We start from the raw sequence: 16,465 nt of genomic DNA on the forward strand, positions 1-16,465 counted from the left end.
TAGCAAAGTTTACCTTCCTGTTTGTTTCACGTCTAGTGGACCCACAGCACTGTGTAGGTACTCTAATCTAATGAAGATGGGTAAAAAAATTACACTGCTCTAATGATGGCAGGATGAGGAGGGACCTGGAATGTACGGCAGCAATAAAAGAGATTAAAGTGCCCTATACCAAAGCACAGTACGGTTTTAGTATTCATCTAATGAGGCTCCTACAGGAGACCAGTTACTCCTGAAATAACAGTCAGTGTACACCAAAGAAAGGCTAAATATCTAAAACAACGACCAGAAAATATCACTCCTTTCACCTCAGTCAAAAATACCATCTCCCCTCTCAGGCCTTCCCAGACCACCTACTGAAAATACCACCCCCCCCCACCCCAACAGCCACACATGCCTTCCCTTGAACCCAGCCCCTAGCACAGTACCATCTTCACAACACTTGAAATGACCTGACATGTTCTTCCTTGTTGACATCGGTTCCTCCCAGGTCCCATGACAGCAGAAACCGTGTACAATGCATAGCACAAACCAGGAGCTTATTTTGGAATGAGTGAGTGATGAATGAATGAACGGATGAATAAATGAAGAAAAATCTATTTCCTTAGCTGGGGAAGCATGCCTAAATTTCTTGTTGTACGTGAGAGTAGAAGCATGCTAGTGAGATGTTTATCATCATTTATGGCCTCTAATGCGACCGCTGAGACCAGAAGACAGGCCGGCAGATGCTCTACAGCACCCTTTCTTTTCTCCATGACACATCTGGCACATTATAATATCCCATTCAAAGGGGAAAAAGGAGAGAAGGGAAACTACAATAATTAAAACACTTTCAGCTATAGGTAAAGACATCAGCGAAACAGAGTAGAGTATATGCTAGAATTTAGCATACGATAAATAAGACCGTTCACATTCATGTGGTAAGGAACAATTATTAAATAAATAGTCTTCGTCAACTGACTATCCCTTGGAAACACACACACACAGATGTTCTGGCTGAATTAAACATCTAGATATAAAGATGAAAATAACAAATAGTAGAAAAAACTTATAAAAATGTAAGATCTTTAATGCTAAAGTGAGAAACACCTTTCTAAACGTGATCGCAAACCACCAGAGAGCAAAAAAAAGATCAAGAGATTGGACATTTTTTAAAAAGTAAAATTCTATATGGCAAAAAGTACCAGTAAAACACTAAAAACAAATTGTGCAATACATGACAGGCAAAAAGATGGGGTGTGTGTGTGTGTGTGTACACATATCTATCAGTGTGTATATATCAATACATCAAAATAAAGTTTTGATAAGACAGAAAAAGATAATTGCCTCAGAAGAAAAATATGCAGAAGACAAAAATAGGCTTTTCATAAATGAGAAAGAACAAATGGCCATTATTAAATAATACCAGACCTCACTGATGATAAAAAAAATCTAAATTAAAATAAGTTTTTTTTTTTTAACAAATCATAGCTCACACTGGCCGTGTTGACAAGCCTGGTTAAGGGCTCAGAGAAAGAGCATTTTCATGTGCTATTGGTAGTAACTGGATACAACTTAACCAGCGGACAAGCTTTTTTACCGATATTTAAAATATGTCCTACATTATAATTTGATAAAAAAATGTCATGAACAAGACTTTCCCACGATGATACTTAAGAACAAAAGGAAAGGCAGAAGCCCAGTCTGTGTGAACTGCAGCCATCCCTCCAGTGCCTTCTCAATACTCTGGCTGGCCTCTCTTCAGTAACTGTCCCTCCTGACTCGCTCTCCTGTCTCTGCCCAGCCCCTGCTGTCTACCCTTCTCTTTCCTCTCTCAACAGGCACACCCTGAAGGCTGCACTTTCAGGCGCTATTCCTTTCCTCAACTCCCGGGTTTTGCCCCAGGATCACTTGCGTGATTCCAGCTACCAGCCACCTGCAGGCTCTGAAATCCACCTCCACCGCTCACACCCACGTTTTCAAGTCTTCTCCTATTTCAGCAACATTATATGGCTGCCAAGTTACCAGCACCCTGTTGAGAAACAGCCAGAAAGTGTTTTAAAACACCCCAGGGCACTCCATATTTGCCACTCCTTATTAGTGTTTTTTGTTCAGCCCTGGGCTCTGGCAATCAGGAAAGCCGTGGAAGGGCTTGAAGAGAGCTTCCTAGGATAGCCAAGAAGACAATGTAAAGGTGAAGCAGAAATGGCCTTTTCCTGAGAAAGAGAAAGCTGGTAAGACATAACATGGTTCTGAACGCATATGAAAGATTATACTAACATGGACAAGTCCATTTTCTTCATCCCAGGTGGGAACTGAGTGGGGGGAGTTACTAGTCTAGGCTTTTGGCTGCATAGAGCAGTCCCCACTTAACCTACAACACATTACTAAACAGGACCCAGGAAGACAGAGCAGATCATTTCCGTCCATTCACCATTATGGTTGGAGCAATCACTCTGGCTTTGAAGCCTGATGTTATCCTATGTATTGCCAGTAGATAAGGTCCACTACCTTAGCGAGGACTGAATTGCATTCCACAGATATATAAATGGCAAATTATATGCCATATATATTTTGCTACAATAAAAAAAAAACGCTTTACCAAAATGAAAATACATTACAACTGTTGGAAGCACACCAACAGGCAGGTTATGAAGATGGAGCGAAAGGTTTGAGTCATGTTTTGGACTGCTGTGTATGGACTGGCAATCTGGAAACATGTCGGGAAGACGAGGTTCCTGAAGTCAGGAACAGTTTCCTCACAGTGAGAGCTGCCATGGCCACAGAGGAAGGCAAGAATGGCTCTCTTTCTCTGAAGGTCAAACCAGCTGAGAGTCTCGAAAATGAGAAAAAAAAAATAATAACACAAACAATTTAAAAATAATAAAAAAAATAAAAACAAAAAACAATACAAATAAAAGCCACCAGTGACTGCGCCTCTACTTTGGACCAGGCACGGTACTCAATGTTCGTCATCAAAACCCTCCACAGCAAACTCATAAACGGTGTTGCTATTCCTGTTTTTCAGTGGTGTAGAAACAAGGGCTTGGAGAGGCACAACTTAATAAGATCACCAGGCCAGGATTTGATGAAACCAGAGAGTGAGAAGAGCTCTATGTAACTCCATAGCCCATGTTTTTGTTTGTTGGTTGGTTGGTTTTTATTTTTCTTACTACACAGCGCTAATTTACATGCAATCCAGCCAAGACTCAGAGGGAGCTAGGTAATCTCACACTCCCCAACTCACAGTGTCTCTCTTCTTTCGTGAATGTATTTGATGTACTCTTTCCTCAATACATGATACTCACATATTTTAGGATTAACCTCAAAATTCAGTTTCCTCATGAAAATATAGAAAGTTACCTTTGCAAACCATGTACAGAGACCTCTCTAGCACTGATATACATTTTAACAAATACATGGATAAAAAGTACCAATGAGTGGGGCGCCTGGGTGGCACAGCGGTTAAGCGTCTGCCTTCGGCTCAGGGCGTGATCCCCGCGCTGTGGGATCGAGCCCCACATCGGGCTCCTCTGCTATGAGCCTGCTTCTTCCTCTCCCACTCCCCCTGCTTGTGTTCCCTCTCTCGCTGGCTGTCTCTATCTCTGTCGAATAAATAAATAAAATCTTTAAAAAAAAAAAAAAAAAAAAAAGTACCAATGAGTATATACACATATCAATGCTGAATTGATCTCTTCTTATACAGTCAGTGCCTTGACCACATGAAACCTGTGCTAACATTTATAGAGTACCTACTGCATACTAGATCACAGCCTGAGTACCATGTAAGAAGACTAAAAGATACTCTTTACTTCCAAGAAGTTGTAATTTTAGTATTGGGGCAAGACAAATACTCAAAGGACCCTGAAAAACAAAGGTGACGTACAAATGTGCAAATTAACTAAATAAGGCAAAGTGAAAGAATTTATATGGGCCCAGTGAAGTCCCTGGAAAATGTGTATTTAGAACATTATTTAGATAGTCAATAAATGATTGTGAAGATAAGAAAAACCAAGTATAAGGGCTCCTGGGTGGTCAGCTGGGTGACCAACTCCTGGTTTTGGCTCAGGTTGTGATCTCAGGGTCATGGGATCGAGCCCTGTGTTGGGCTTTGTGCAGAGCGTGGAGTCTGCTTGAGACTCTCTCTCCCTCGCCCTCTGCCCCTCCCCCACTCCCTCCCTCCTTCTCTCTCTCTAATAAATAAATCAATCTTAAAAAAGAAAAAGAAAAGAAAAGAAACAACAGATATAAGACACCTTTAGATTATCAACCGAGACTTTTCTTAAGTTCATTTTTAAATACTACCAAAATCCCAACCTATTACAAAAGGCAGAGTTTTGAAAGAAATCTAGTAATATATGTTAAGGTGGTTATAAATCTTTTTAATTGTATTTCTTAACTAATATGGATATCAAGACTCTTTCCTTTTCTTGTTGTCACTATCTCTAACATCACCTTTGCTCAATTCTTCTCGACCAGAGCTGGGAACCGGCATACCAAGACAAAAACTAGCATTATCAATCCAGCCAACCTCTACAAGACATAAAAGTTACATCAACAAAAGCAAGGCCACACAGAAGACACAAAATAACAAAAGGGGAGTATAGATAAGGCCCACTAATAAATAAGGAGAAGTATATTTTGTAAAAGCCAGAGATCATGACTGAGGGCACACATCTCCCTCCGTACGGCGAAGTTTTCGAGTGGGTCAAGCTCACAGACTCTGTCATGGCTAGTCTTATACTCATGATGATTTGTTCTGGGAGTCATGTTCCTCTTGTTTCAAGTTAAATGCAAACACACAGTCCTTCAGTCCACAGCAGATGCTTTGGTTGCTATGCTGCTTATTTTTTAATCCAATACAACCATAATAACCGGAGTCAAGGAAGACTCAATCGCCTCCTCTAAGCTGGGGCCCCTCTGTCACTCTTACAATATCCCTAGGCAGCTTTGAGATACAAAATCTTCACTCAGTTTCTTGTCCCTCTCATTTTAATCCATTCAAAACTCCTCTGATAAAAGAGCAACTGCCAGACCTGCAACACTTTAGTCTCTCTTTGGGGAAATGAAACTGATTTTCTTCATTTTCACACAAGAGGATCCCTGGGTAACAATATTGTGTCCAGTCATATCCATAATAAAAAAAATGTAGGCAACATTCTTTACTGTACCAGAACGCTGAAAGGTTTTGTGGAGTTCCTTTGGTGGAGGTAAGAATTCAGCCTGATGCTCTTAGATCATAAGTTTACTAAGTACAAGGTTGTCTCCTGACCGAGAAAGTACGTGCAGTGTGGCATCCCCATCTGCTCCAAATCAGCCAATCAGTCACAATGGGAGGTCGGCGGAGGTCATGGATGAGGGTGGGGACAGGACGGGGTAAGAGGCCAGATCCATATCGTCCCTGATTTACACCCACCATATATACCTTTCCTTCTCCTCTTGCCACACCAGACTAAATGAACCAATCGTCTTCTGCCTTTGATCTTTTTTTTTTTTAAAGAATTTATTTATTTATTTGACAGAGATAGAGACAGCCAGTGAGAGAGGGAACACAAGCAGGGGGAGTGGGAGAGGAAGAAGCAGGCTCATAGCGGAGGAGCCTGATGTGGGACTCGATCCCATAACGCCGGGATCACGCCCTGAGCCGAAGGCAGAAGCTTAACCGCTGTGCCACCCAGGCGCCCCATGCCTTTGATCTTTTGACTTTAAGGTAAGGAATACCTGAGGGCAATTTCCAAGGAGAAAATTACAACAGAAAAACAAAACAGAACAAAACAAAAAAAACAGCAGAACTTTGGGCGCCTCTAACTACCTTCCTCAACTCTCAAATTCATTAATTGTATAGGTTTTATAGAATTTCAGAAAGTTTAAAAGATGGCTTAAACCTAAAAGAAGAATATGAAATATCAGAACCGTAGCTCATCAACACTTTTTAGAAACACCTTCCATGGGGTTACAACACATAACAACAATAAAAGCTAAGGTGCTCTGGTTGAAGGGAGGCTGTGAGCCTGGAGGCCCACCAGTTCAACCTTCCCTGCTCCAAACCCAACCCACTAGATACACTTGTTCTGTCAAACTCCGCTGATAAGCACTGACCTAGAAAAAGAACACAGATATTCAGAACGTGCACACTAACATCCAAAAATCTCCTCTTGGCCCTGAAGACTATGAGCGAAGCCTCCAGAAATATCTCCCGTGGCTTTTGTGGGAAGAACGCAGCCCCTAACAATCACTGTGCTCTCAGTGTATAACATGGAGCTTAAAGAGCATCTCTACTTCTCCCGTGTTCTCTGTCCCTTCTTGTTCACTGCATGTCTTCTGCATATGTATGGCACAAAACGCTGAAACACTTCCACAGTATACTCTAGAATTAAGATGCTTCATTTTCCATATTTTCCCTAAGTTTTTTTTAGTTGGGATGCATTTGGTAGCTGATATCCTTAAAAAGTTCTCTACTTTGAGACAAAAAAAATGTAGCCCGTTTCTCAAGGTTCACATCTCCTTAAATAAACATCAAAATCATTAATTAGCCAGGAGAACTAACCTGCAGACACGGGCTGGAAAATATAACTTTTGCCAAGAACGACACAGATACTGCGAATGATCAATCACTCTGATCCAATCAAGTTCATCCATTGACACTTCAATGAAGTATGAATAAGACCTATGAATCAAAAGGAAAAACGCAGAAAAAAGTACCATATTAAAATAACAAAACCAAGTTACACGTTAATAAAATGTTAAAAGATACAAAAAATACACTGTTTGCTCATTACGTTTTCTCCATACCAATCAAATTATTATCAGAACTTCTGCATAACAATCAAACGCTGCTGACACTAAAATCTGTACAGAGCCCGCTACTGTAGCGTGTGCCACAATGTACCGAAATGACCTCTCTGCATGCCTGTATGCTTATTAGATCACAAACTGCTTCAGAACAAGGAGCATGCCGTATTTATCCTCACCTCCTCAGGGCCTAGCACCCTGTTTGGCATGCATCCGGCACGCAAGATACTTGTTCCTTTTCAAACAGAGCCAGGATGCCTTGCTCCTGCTGTATTAGCACTCATAAAGCCAGGACAGAGAGAGGAGAGAAAAATTGAGAAGTCGGAGGTGTGCCTTCTCCTTCTACCTTCCCTAGTCTGGGCGCTCAGCCCTATTCTCTCAGGAGAGCCACCTCAGGATGGTTCCCTGGAAAGGCCAGCTTATCTCCTGCTCCCTCCCAGTCTCCCACCAACCCACACACATATGCAGCCTCAAGAAAAATAAATGACATGGGTGAAGAGATAATACGCGTTTCTTTTGGGTACAACATAGAATTTGGCAGCTAATAATCTGGTAGTAATGAAAAAAGCCTATCATCCTCCACTAGTCAGCCACCCTGGACCATTAGATGCTGGTCCCACACTGAACAAATCTATATTCCCCTGTCATAAGCCAAATTTAAATTTGAGATGCAGTTATTACTTGTACTGTAATATCAACAGGAACAATCTCAGAAGATTTAGGTGACCATAAATGTCAGCCTACAAACAACAGTTGTGACCAGAAAAGGTCAGCTTATTTTGTGTCATCCCCTCATTTTCTGCTGTCCCCTCACTCCCATTCATTTTATCGCTCAGTCTCAAACTGGTTATAACCTTTTATTGAACCTCTCTGGGTTATCAGTAATGCAGGATATAATTTTACAACACATGTCAGAATCTTTTGGGCTTAAGATTCTGAATTTTTCACCTTTGCTTAGAATGATAACAACTTCTGTGAGAAAAGAATTGCTACGTGGTCAAGTCCCCCGTGAACGTAACGCATGCACTAAAACAAAGTGGCCTATAAATATTTAACATCATGGAAACGATAACTACTTTCGGTCTCAAACATACTAAACTTTTCTTTTATTATCTTTATAATTTCACTATTAATTAAATGAGTGAATATATGTAAAGCTTTGAGAACAGTACCTACCACAAAAAAGTAATGAAAGTGCTATGTAAGTAATATCATTGTTATACTGTTATTACTAATCCAGAGACTCTTGGAAATGATATGTGAATTAGCTCCATTTTGCCAGCTAAACATTATATTATGTCCAACAAGACACATATCAGGAAATATATTCTTAATAAAGAAGAAACATATAAAGACAACCCGGGGACTATGAACATCCGTGCCTATGAGAAATGCTGACTCCCACTTCGTGAAGCTTCCCTTGTATTTGGTTCACATGGCCTAAAAGGCCCAAGTGGTGGCCAGTGGTGCTACAAGAAATGAATTACCGTGCAAGGGTATCGTCACCATTACTACTAAGTCCTCCATGCCCAGACTCAAAGAGGCAGGAGTAGGGCCGAGGAGACTCTATACTGGTTATGTAGGGTTCTGGGTATGTAGGGTTTAGGTTAATGATGGGCAGTGATGAGACAGACAGTTCTTGGTCACACAACTGCTCTGGTACTTCTGAGCATCATGGATGAACCCTAGAAACTACGGTGGGTGAAAGCGTCAGAGGTGCTACAAGGAAGGCAGAATCTTGAAGCCACTACAAGGCTGGAGCCCACCAAATATTTTTCACAAACTTCCTTTGTTTTGAGGATGATTACTTACCCACATACTAAAAGACAATTTTTTTCTTCATCCATAGGATAAGATGCATTTAAAAAGTTATAATATTCAAAAGTAAAGAATCAAAAAAATAAATAATGGTAACCCAGAAGGTGGAATCCCAAACAACTATTAACAGTAGCATTTTAGAGGAATATTTTAAAGAGTAGAATGTTCACAATGTATTCATTACAAAGTGAAGTTAGCCTTTACACATTTCATCTTTATTCTGAAAAACTATGTGTGGTTTTACAGGTTTCTGTTTTGTGTATGTGTATGTGCGTGTGACTAGTTAAATATAGACAAAGTTACACAGATATATCCTAGTTAGACATATACTTGTTAGATATATACAAAGATTATTAATGGCCAGTGAGATTATGAATGATTTCTATTTTCTTCTTTGTGCTTTTCTATATTTTCTACATTTTCCACGATAAACACATATTCATTACTTTTATAAGCAGGAAAAAAGCAAAAAACATTTTTTTAAAAGGAATACAGCCTTTAACTCTTCCCCCAGAACTAAACTTCAAGAGAAATAGCAAAATGATCCCAAGGAAATAAACTACCAAGTCTGTAAAACCAAAATTAGGCCAACTCAATCAAACATAATGTCATTTTCTGTCCAAGTCATACTAATCACTCACCGGCTATCTCGGTCCCACAGGAGTATCCGTATGTGATTGATGATAGATGGCTGACCTAGCTTAATCTCAATGCCAGAACGGCAGTCATCATCAATTGGGTGCCTAGAAAATCCATGATCCAAATCGTAATTTTGAGTATCACCATCTAATAAGGCTGACTTCAGCTCCCCTTTTACAACCTGGGCTCCATACTTCATAGTCGCAATATTTTCTTCTGGTACTACAGTTAAAAACAGAAAAAGCAATTAAAAACAGAAAAATTATTCTATATTGCAGGCTTTAAAAAGACAAAATTCTAGTATTCTAGTTGATTCTACTATGTGCATTTCATTTAAAAATGGCAGACAAGTCTGTGGAGATAGAAGATGTGGAATGTCTACGAGGATTAAGATACCACCCACAGTTTAAATTTAATGACACCACCAAAGCCACAGAGTGACTAAGAGTAATGTTACTAAGAAAAAGTTGGTAATACTAGAAAACAAAACACATGTACTAGGACAAACAAATCAGCTCTGAGTTCACTCTATTAGTAGCTTTTTTTTTTTCTTTAAGATTTTATTTATTTATTTGACAGAGACAGCCAGCGAGAGAGGGAACACAAGCAGGGGGAGTGAGAGAGGAAGAAGCAGGCTCCTAGCAGAGGAGCCTGATGTGGGGCTCGATCCCGGGACGCCGGGATCACGCCCTGAGCTGAAGGCAGATGCTTAACGACTGCGCCACCCAGGCGCCCCACTCTATTAGTAGCTTTAACTTAATATCTACTGGACAAAACATGGCATGTAAGATGACCTGTACCTGCCATTTGGACTGAGCACAACATATAAAAGCAAAGCAGATGGACCAGATATCTGATAAAACAACAGAAGAAGACACACCCCAATATAGCAGAGCTGCTGGACATGGGCCACACATGGACATGCTGAAGCATTAATCTAGCTAAAAAACAGTAATATGGGTAAAAGAAGGTATATTTTTACTTCGCTTGAGCATTTTCAAAAATGAAAATTCAGCCTGTCATCAAAATCAATATCGTGGTTATAATTAAACCCTCACCCCTCTCCCACACTAGATGTATTAAGTGTCAGTTGTTCCTGGAACTCTGAAGTCCTCTATGCAAAGCCTTCTTCACAGATCTGGAGCCTGTCCTCTAGGTGCCAACGTTCTGACTAACACTCTCTGTGGAGAGACAGGAGGCAGCATAAAGCAGATGTAAAAAGCGTGAGCTTCAGAGTCAGAGCTCAAATAATGGCTACACCTCTAACCAGGCAAATCACTTTACGGAAGTTATCTTCTCTGAACTTCAGTATCTCAAGAAGGCAATACCTAGCCCCAGGTGTTTTTGTTTATTTGTTTGGAAGGATCAAATGAAATGATATTTGCAAAGCACACAGGAAGCTCTAAAAAAATTAATCAGAATTATTATGAAGCATATACTAGAAAACACACAATAATAAGAGAACTAAGCAAGTTTATAGACTATAAATAAATGCTGAATTCTCACAGTACATATACATCTTGGCTATGTGATTAAAATAGGGGAAAGTGTGAACTCTAATTAGGCTCTTAGGGAAAGGGGATAAGTAATTTCATCACTGAGTATTTCTTCAAAAACGTGGATTTAAAAAAATTGTTTTTCAGGGACGCCTGAGTGGCTCAGTCGGTTAAAGTGTCTGACTCTTGATTTTGGCTCAGGTCATGATCTCAGGGTTGTGAGATTGAGCCCCATGTCAGGCTCCTCGCTGGCCATGGAGCCTGCTTAGGATTCTCTCTCTCTCTCTCTCTCTCTCTCTCTGCCCCTCCCATCCCCCTGCTCACACGCATGTTCTCTCTCTGTCTCTCAAAAAAGAAAAAAAAATATATTAAAAACATTTTTTGGATGAAGCCAGGTAAAGGGAGTTGACTCCAGAAGATGACAAAAAATGCAGCTGACAAACTGGGGCTGGGGTGGGTCTATTTAACTTGCAAAAGGGTAAGGCAACTCAGAAAAAAAAGCAAAATGAAACCTAGTCATGTTCAACCTCTTTTGTGCTTAAGTGATACAGGTTTATGACTTCCTGAGTTCTATAGTTCCTGATATCATACACATTCTTCGTATTTCTCATTTATTTAACAAACCTTACTAATTCCTTTGATTCACTCCTCACAACAATCCTTTGAGTGAAATACTATTACGTGTCCGATTCGCCGATGGGGAAGTAGGGGAGAGAAAGGCTGGATGGACTTGGGTGCCTAAGGTCACGCAGCCAGCCAGTAACAGAGCTGTGATAAGAACCCAGCAGTTTGCCTCCAGGAGCCCTGCCTGCCACCTCCCTCATAAGAGTTTCTGACATATTTACCTCTCTCTCTCTAATCCCTTCCCTATAAGGTCGCTGGAGACTCAGAGGGAAAAAACAGAGTCTCATATAGTTTAAAAATGACAAAGCTGTATTTAAAGTGAGAAGACCTAAGTCTGAGACTCAGGCTCTACCACCCACTGCCCCTGACTGAGGCCTCTCGGTCTCTGAATCTGAACCTGTTTTCTCATCTACAAACAATGCTGTGTCCAACCCACCCACTGCATTACTGTAAAGATCATACCACAAAAAATATATGCCACAGTATCGTGTAAACATAAAGCATTCAGCCAAAAAAACCCTTACGGGATTCAATCTGTACCAGCTACCATGAGAATACCTCAGAGAACGAGACAGAGATGGGCCCTGCCCTCCCGATGCTTCCAATCTAGAGATGAAGCACTTCATAAAGCAAGCAAACAAAAACTTCCAATTTACACACTTTTCAGTGCCAGTAATGTGCAACCCTTGGGAAAAAAGATCTCTGCTCCCTTATTGCTGGTGTAAAATCTGGGGGTCTGAAGTCTGTCGCAGCTGACCACTGGCCCAGGTCTGCCAGTTCTGACACCACTAGTCAAGACCATGCCGAAAAGGGGGAACTCGAGCTTTCAAATTTAGAAAGTGCTGCTACCCTTTGATTTTTCTCTAAATACAAGCTTCTTCATCTCTAAAATTTATCAAGCTTCAAATAACACACAGGCACAAGGGTTTCAAGTGACTGTAACTAAAAGTCTAAAATGGAAATGAAATTGCTACCACAAGTCTAAAGTCTTCTTTTGAAGTTTATTTCAAGAGTGCTTGAGACCTTTTCTAACTATTCTTGATACAGATTCCCCAAAAGCATCTTTTACTTTAAAATGGGAAACATTTACACAAGTGGAAATTCTCTCACAGTGACTATAATCTGAGTATCTCATAAGATAAAAATACAACTCCAAGTATTTGTGTGTGTGCGTGCATGCACGTGCAAAACCTATAGTTGGATTTAAGAAAAAAAAAGTGATCGGGAGAAAATTCAAGTCATAGTAAAATAATTCAAACCATAAGTATTCTCACTGCCTATATCTATTTATCAGTAGAGAAAAGATAGAGGGTGTTAGGGATTAAACAACATAGCAGATAACAATAGTTTTCTTTACATTGTAATTTTGGATGCATTTTACAAACACGAAAACAAATTAAGCTCTGCAGTTCCACAGCTAGGCAGACGCAGCCGATCATTCAAAAGGAAAGCTAAGAGAAATGCAGTAGGCCCTGCTGCTAGCTGCACAGTGCCAAGACGGAGCAGTGCTCGGGTACTTATCTTGTGGTTTTCTCTAATTGCGTCGTGTTCTTAATCATCCTTTGTTGAACTTTCGATCACATCTAGGCTGAGATAGTTGTCCACTCCCAACAGGTCGTTTGGAGCCACACTTGGTTCTCTGGCCACTGCCATCTCTTTACCTAATTCTGTACCCCAAATCATCTTGTACTCCCCAACCTGACTTCCCTGAAAGATGTATGGCTCCTCCCTTCCAACAAGTGTGGCATTACAAATGGCTTTCTTGACAACTCCCGCCTTCCCTAACTCTCCCCATTATCTCTACTCTCCGCAGGCCTCCTTTTCACATTTGACAGTACTGGTGCTCAAACACACCCAACACAAAACAGAAACAGAAAACAACCCAGGCAGGAGACTCTACCGAGGAGCACTGGCCTCGTGAGTCAGATCAGCACTTCGGTTCCAGCTCAGGCATCGATTTCACTCAGTAACTTTAGGCGAGTTACTTATAAAGATCACAGAATGAAAACTTCTAAGAGCTGAATGGGACCTTCATCCTATTTATTTAAAGAAAAAACATTTTCTAGGCTGCCTCTGTGTGCTGGACTGTGCTGGACTCAGCCCTCCAGCGGCTCATCTCATACAGATAAGTGCGTGTCAGACATAAAATGCCTCCACAGAGGAACACTCAGGAGGGATTCTTTGTGAACCCCCTAGCTTACCGACGAAGATACTATCAACTATAGCTGGGAAGATAAGTAACAGACATGTCAAAGAGTTTTAAAAATATTAAAGTTTCAGGGGCGCTGGGTGGCTCAGTTGGTTGAGCGGCTGACTCATGGTTTCGGCTCAGGTCCTGAGATCAAGCCCCACGTTGGGCTCTGCGCTCAGCGGGGAGTCCGCTTGAGACTCACACTCTCCCTCTGCCCCTTCTCCTGCTCGTAGTCTCTCTGTCTCTCTCTCAAATAAATAAAATCTTAGAAAAAAAAAAAGAAATCTTGAGAATGGAAGCTGTGATATGCTCCCTGCTATAAACATGAAGAAATAATAAATCATTGTCCTCTTTCCCAAATTCTAAAATTGGAGACACACAAAACAAAGCACTAAATTTCAAGGCAGAAATACCTCCATAGTTAAGACAAAACAAAGCATTAAGGGAACAGTGCAAGTAGTTCATATACCCTAAGGAAAAAAATAATTTCATTAAAAGTTAATTCTTTCCCCAGGTGTATGTACAAAACTAGTCAAAATCACCTTCCCAGAAAGACTGACCATCACTGGTAAGTTAAAACCATCCTTTGGATCCTTTTTTTTTTTTTTTTCTTAAAGGAGGGAAAAAAATTGTTGTAATTTGGTTAAAATCCTCAGGATATGCTGCTCTAAGAGTTGAACCTTCCAGTAACCAATATTAATAAACTCAAAGAGGGGCGCCTGGGTGGCACAGCGGTTAAGCGTCTGCCTTCGGCTCAGGGCGTGATCCCGGCATTATGGGATCGAGCCCCACATCAGGCTCCTCCACTATGAGCCTGCTTCTTCCTCTCCCACTCCCCCTGCTTGTGTTCCCTCTCTCACTGGCTGTCTCTATCTCTGTCAAATAAATAAATAAATAAAATCTTTAAAAAATAAATAAATAAATAAATAAATAAATAAATAAATAAACTCAAAGAAAAAGCAGGAGTATCTGTGTTGTCTCTAGTCCAGAATAGAACCTCTCCACAGTTCGTGAAAAGTCCCAAAGACACAGAAGCTCCACCCAGGGGAGACCAAAGAAACAAACAAATTTAGTCAACAGTTTCAAAATAAACATAACTATCTTTCTAGAACAGTCCAGGAAAACTTCTGAAATTTTATTTATTTTTTTTAAGATTTTATTTATTTATTTGAGAGAGAGAGAGAGAGCGCACAAGCAAGGGGAGGGGGAGAGGGAGAAGCAACTCCTCACTGAGTGCAGAACCCGATACGGGGCTCAATCCCAGGACCCCGGAATCACAACCTGAGCCAAAGGCAGGTGCTTAACAACTGATTCACCCAGGCACCCCGACTTCTGAAATTTTAGACTGTGTTTTCTTAACAGTGAAGAAATGTGATAAAAGAAAATAATGGTATGTTTGGATAACATTTACTTAGAGAATAACTAACCTATTTTTTTAGGAGCTGATAGGAAAGTGATATGTACCCTTGATATTATGGATTTTGCTATCCACATAGTTAAAAAGTCAAAAAACATTCGGCTATTTTATCATTTCTCAAGTTTAGAAGTTAAAGATTCCCAAACAATTGTATAATCTCTTCCTTGAGATCCCACTGAATTATCCCAAAATGAATAATTTAACATTTCTGAGTAATAATTACAGTAAATACACCATCCCAGCACTGAGTGTGTCTCAGCTGGTTGAGTACTCCCTTTCATGGTAATCTCATGGCTTTATTATAACCTAGCTCTGACACCTACACTGACCAGCTGGTCAATTCTAAGCTACCACTAACTACATGAAGTGTTCAAAGCATCTCCTCACTCCTGCAAAAATGTCCCAAACCTATCCCTATAACGAATCCAGTTATAGGGCCCTGCCAACACCTCAAATCAAAGCAAGGGCAAGAAGGTTTCAAGAAAAAGAAACTTACACAAGAGGATCCAACAATGAGGACTTAGAAATTCTACAATTATCTTACTCATCTTATTACCTCTCCCCCATCCATCCTCCTACCCTCTATCTAAGGCTGACCCTCAACTAGGACCACTCTCTAGCACCTCCAACCTCCTTCCAGATCTCTCTTGGGCTGTTCCCTCTAGTTGCCATACTATTTCTCTACTGCCTTTCACTCCAATTCACACACTGGATGGTCAACATATCATATTTACTATCTTTTCAAACCCATGCCTAATTCCCCATTTAGCCAAGCTTCTGCCCAGACTACTCACCAACCGACCATATTTATATCCCAAAGTTTTCTCTCAATTCTCATTCTTCTGATCTCCCAGCATCACTAGATACCAGTGACCACCCTCTCCGTATAAAAGTTCTCTCCTCTGTTGGCTTCAGTAACCCTACCCTCTTTTCTCCCTACCTCTCTAATTCTTCTTTCTCTACCTTCAGCCCCCTGGCTACAGGTCTTCTCCAAGTCTCAGACTTTGAGCTTTACTTCCTTCTCTATACTCTAGCCCAGGTCTCAAATCTTTCTTCACCAGCTCTGACTGTTCCTAAACACCAGTAACATGCTTCCACTGCTATCAGACATTTCTCTGCACATTCATTCACCAAAATGTCTGCAATATGCTATACAGCATCTTAAATGTTGAGGATACAAAGATCAACAGACCTTACAAAGATCGTCTCTGCCTTCAAGACCAAAGACAAGTTAACAAAAATGTGTAAAACAATGTGATCAATGTGATGATTCCTACACAGACACACGGAGATCAGGAAGAACACAAATAATGATAATAATACAATGGTTTCCTAGATTGAGTTTATAGACATTATTTGCACACATTATTTCAATTAATTCTCATAACAATATTAGGAAATGTAGGACTAATGGTAAAATTCCCATGTAACTTAATACCAGGTCATACAATTAGTAAGTGACTCCTTCAGGCTCCAAAACCAATACTTTTTCTTCTATGCCCAATGAAATCT

The 16,465-nt window shown here is 40.5% G+C and overlaps 1 protein-coding gene across 6 annotated transcripts in view; it reads right to left on the minus strand.

Moving 5' to 3' along the window:
• BTBD9 (BTB domain containing 9) overlaps positions 1-16,465 on the minus strand; it is a 407,526-nt gene that overhangs the window by 344,204 nt on the left and 46,857 nt on the right. For all 6 annotated transcript variants that reach the window (XM_045786315.2, XM_045786316.2, XM_045786314.2 and 3 more), the window contains exons 5-6: positions 9,228-9,447; positions 6,524-6,643 (exon numbers count right to left, since the gene is read on the minus strand). In XM_045786315.2, the coding sequence (XP_045642271.1) occupies positions 6,524-6,643; positions 9,228-9,447 (340 nt within the window). The remainder of the gene's footprint in view (positions 1-6,523; positions 6,644-9,227; positions 9,448-16,465) is intronic.

This window comes from Ursus americanus, chromosome 32 (genome assembly GCF_024610735.1).
Source record: "Ursus americanus isolate L20-20 chromosome 32, mUrsAme1.1.p, whole genome shotgun sequence".
Classification (NCBI taxonomy): domain Eukaryota; kingdom Metazoa; phylum Chordata; class Mammalia; order Carnivora; family Ursidae; genus Ursus; species Ursus americanus.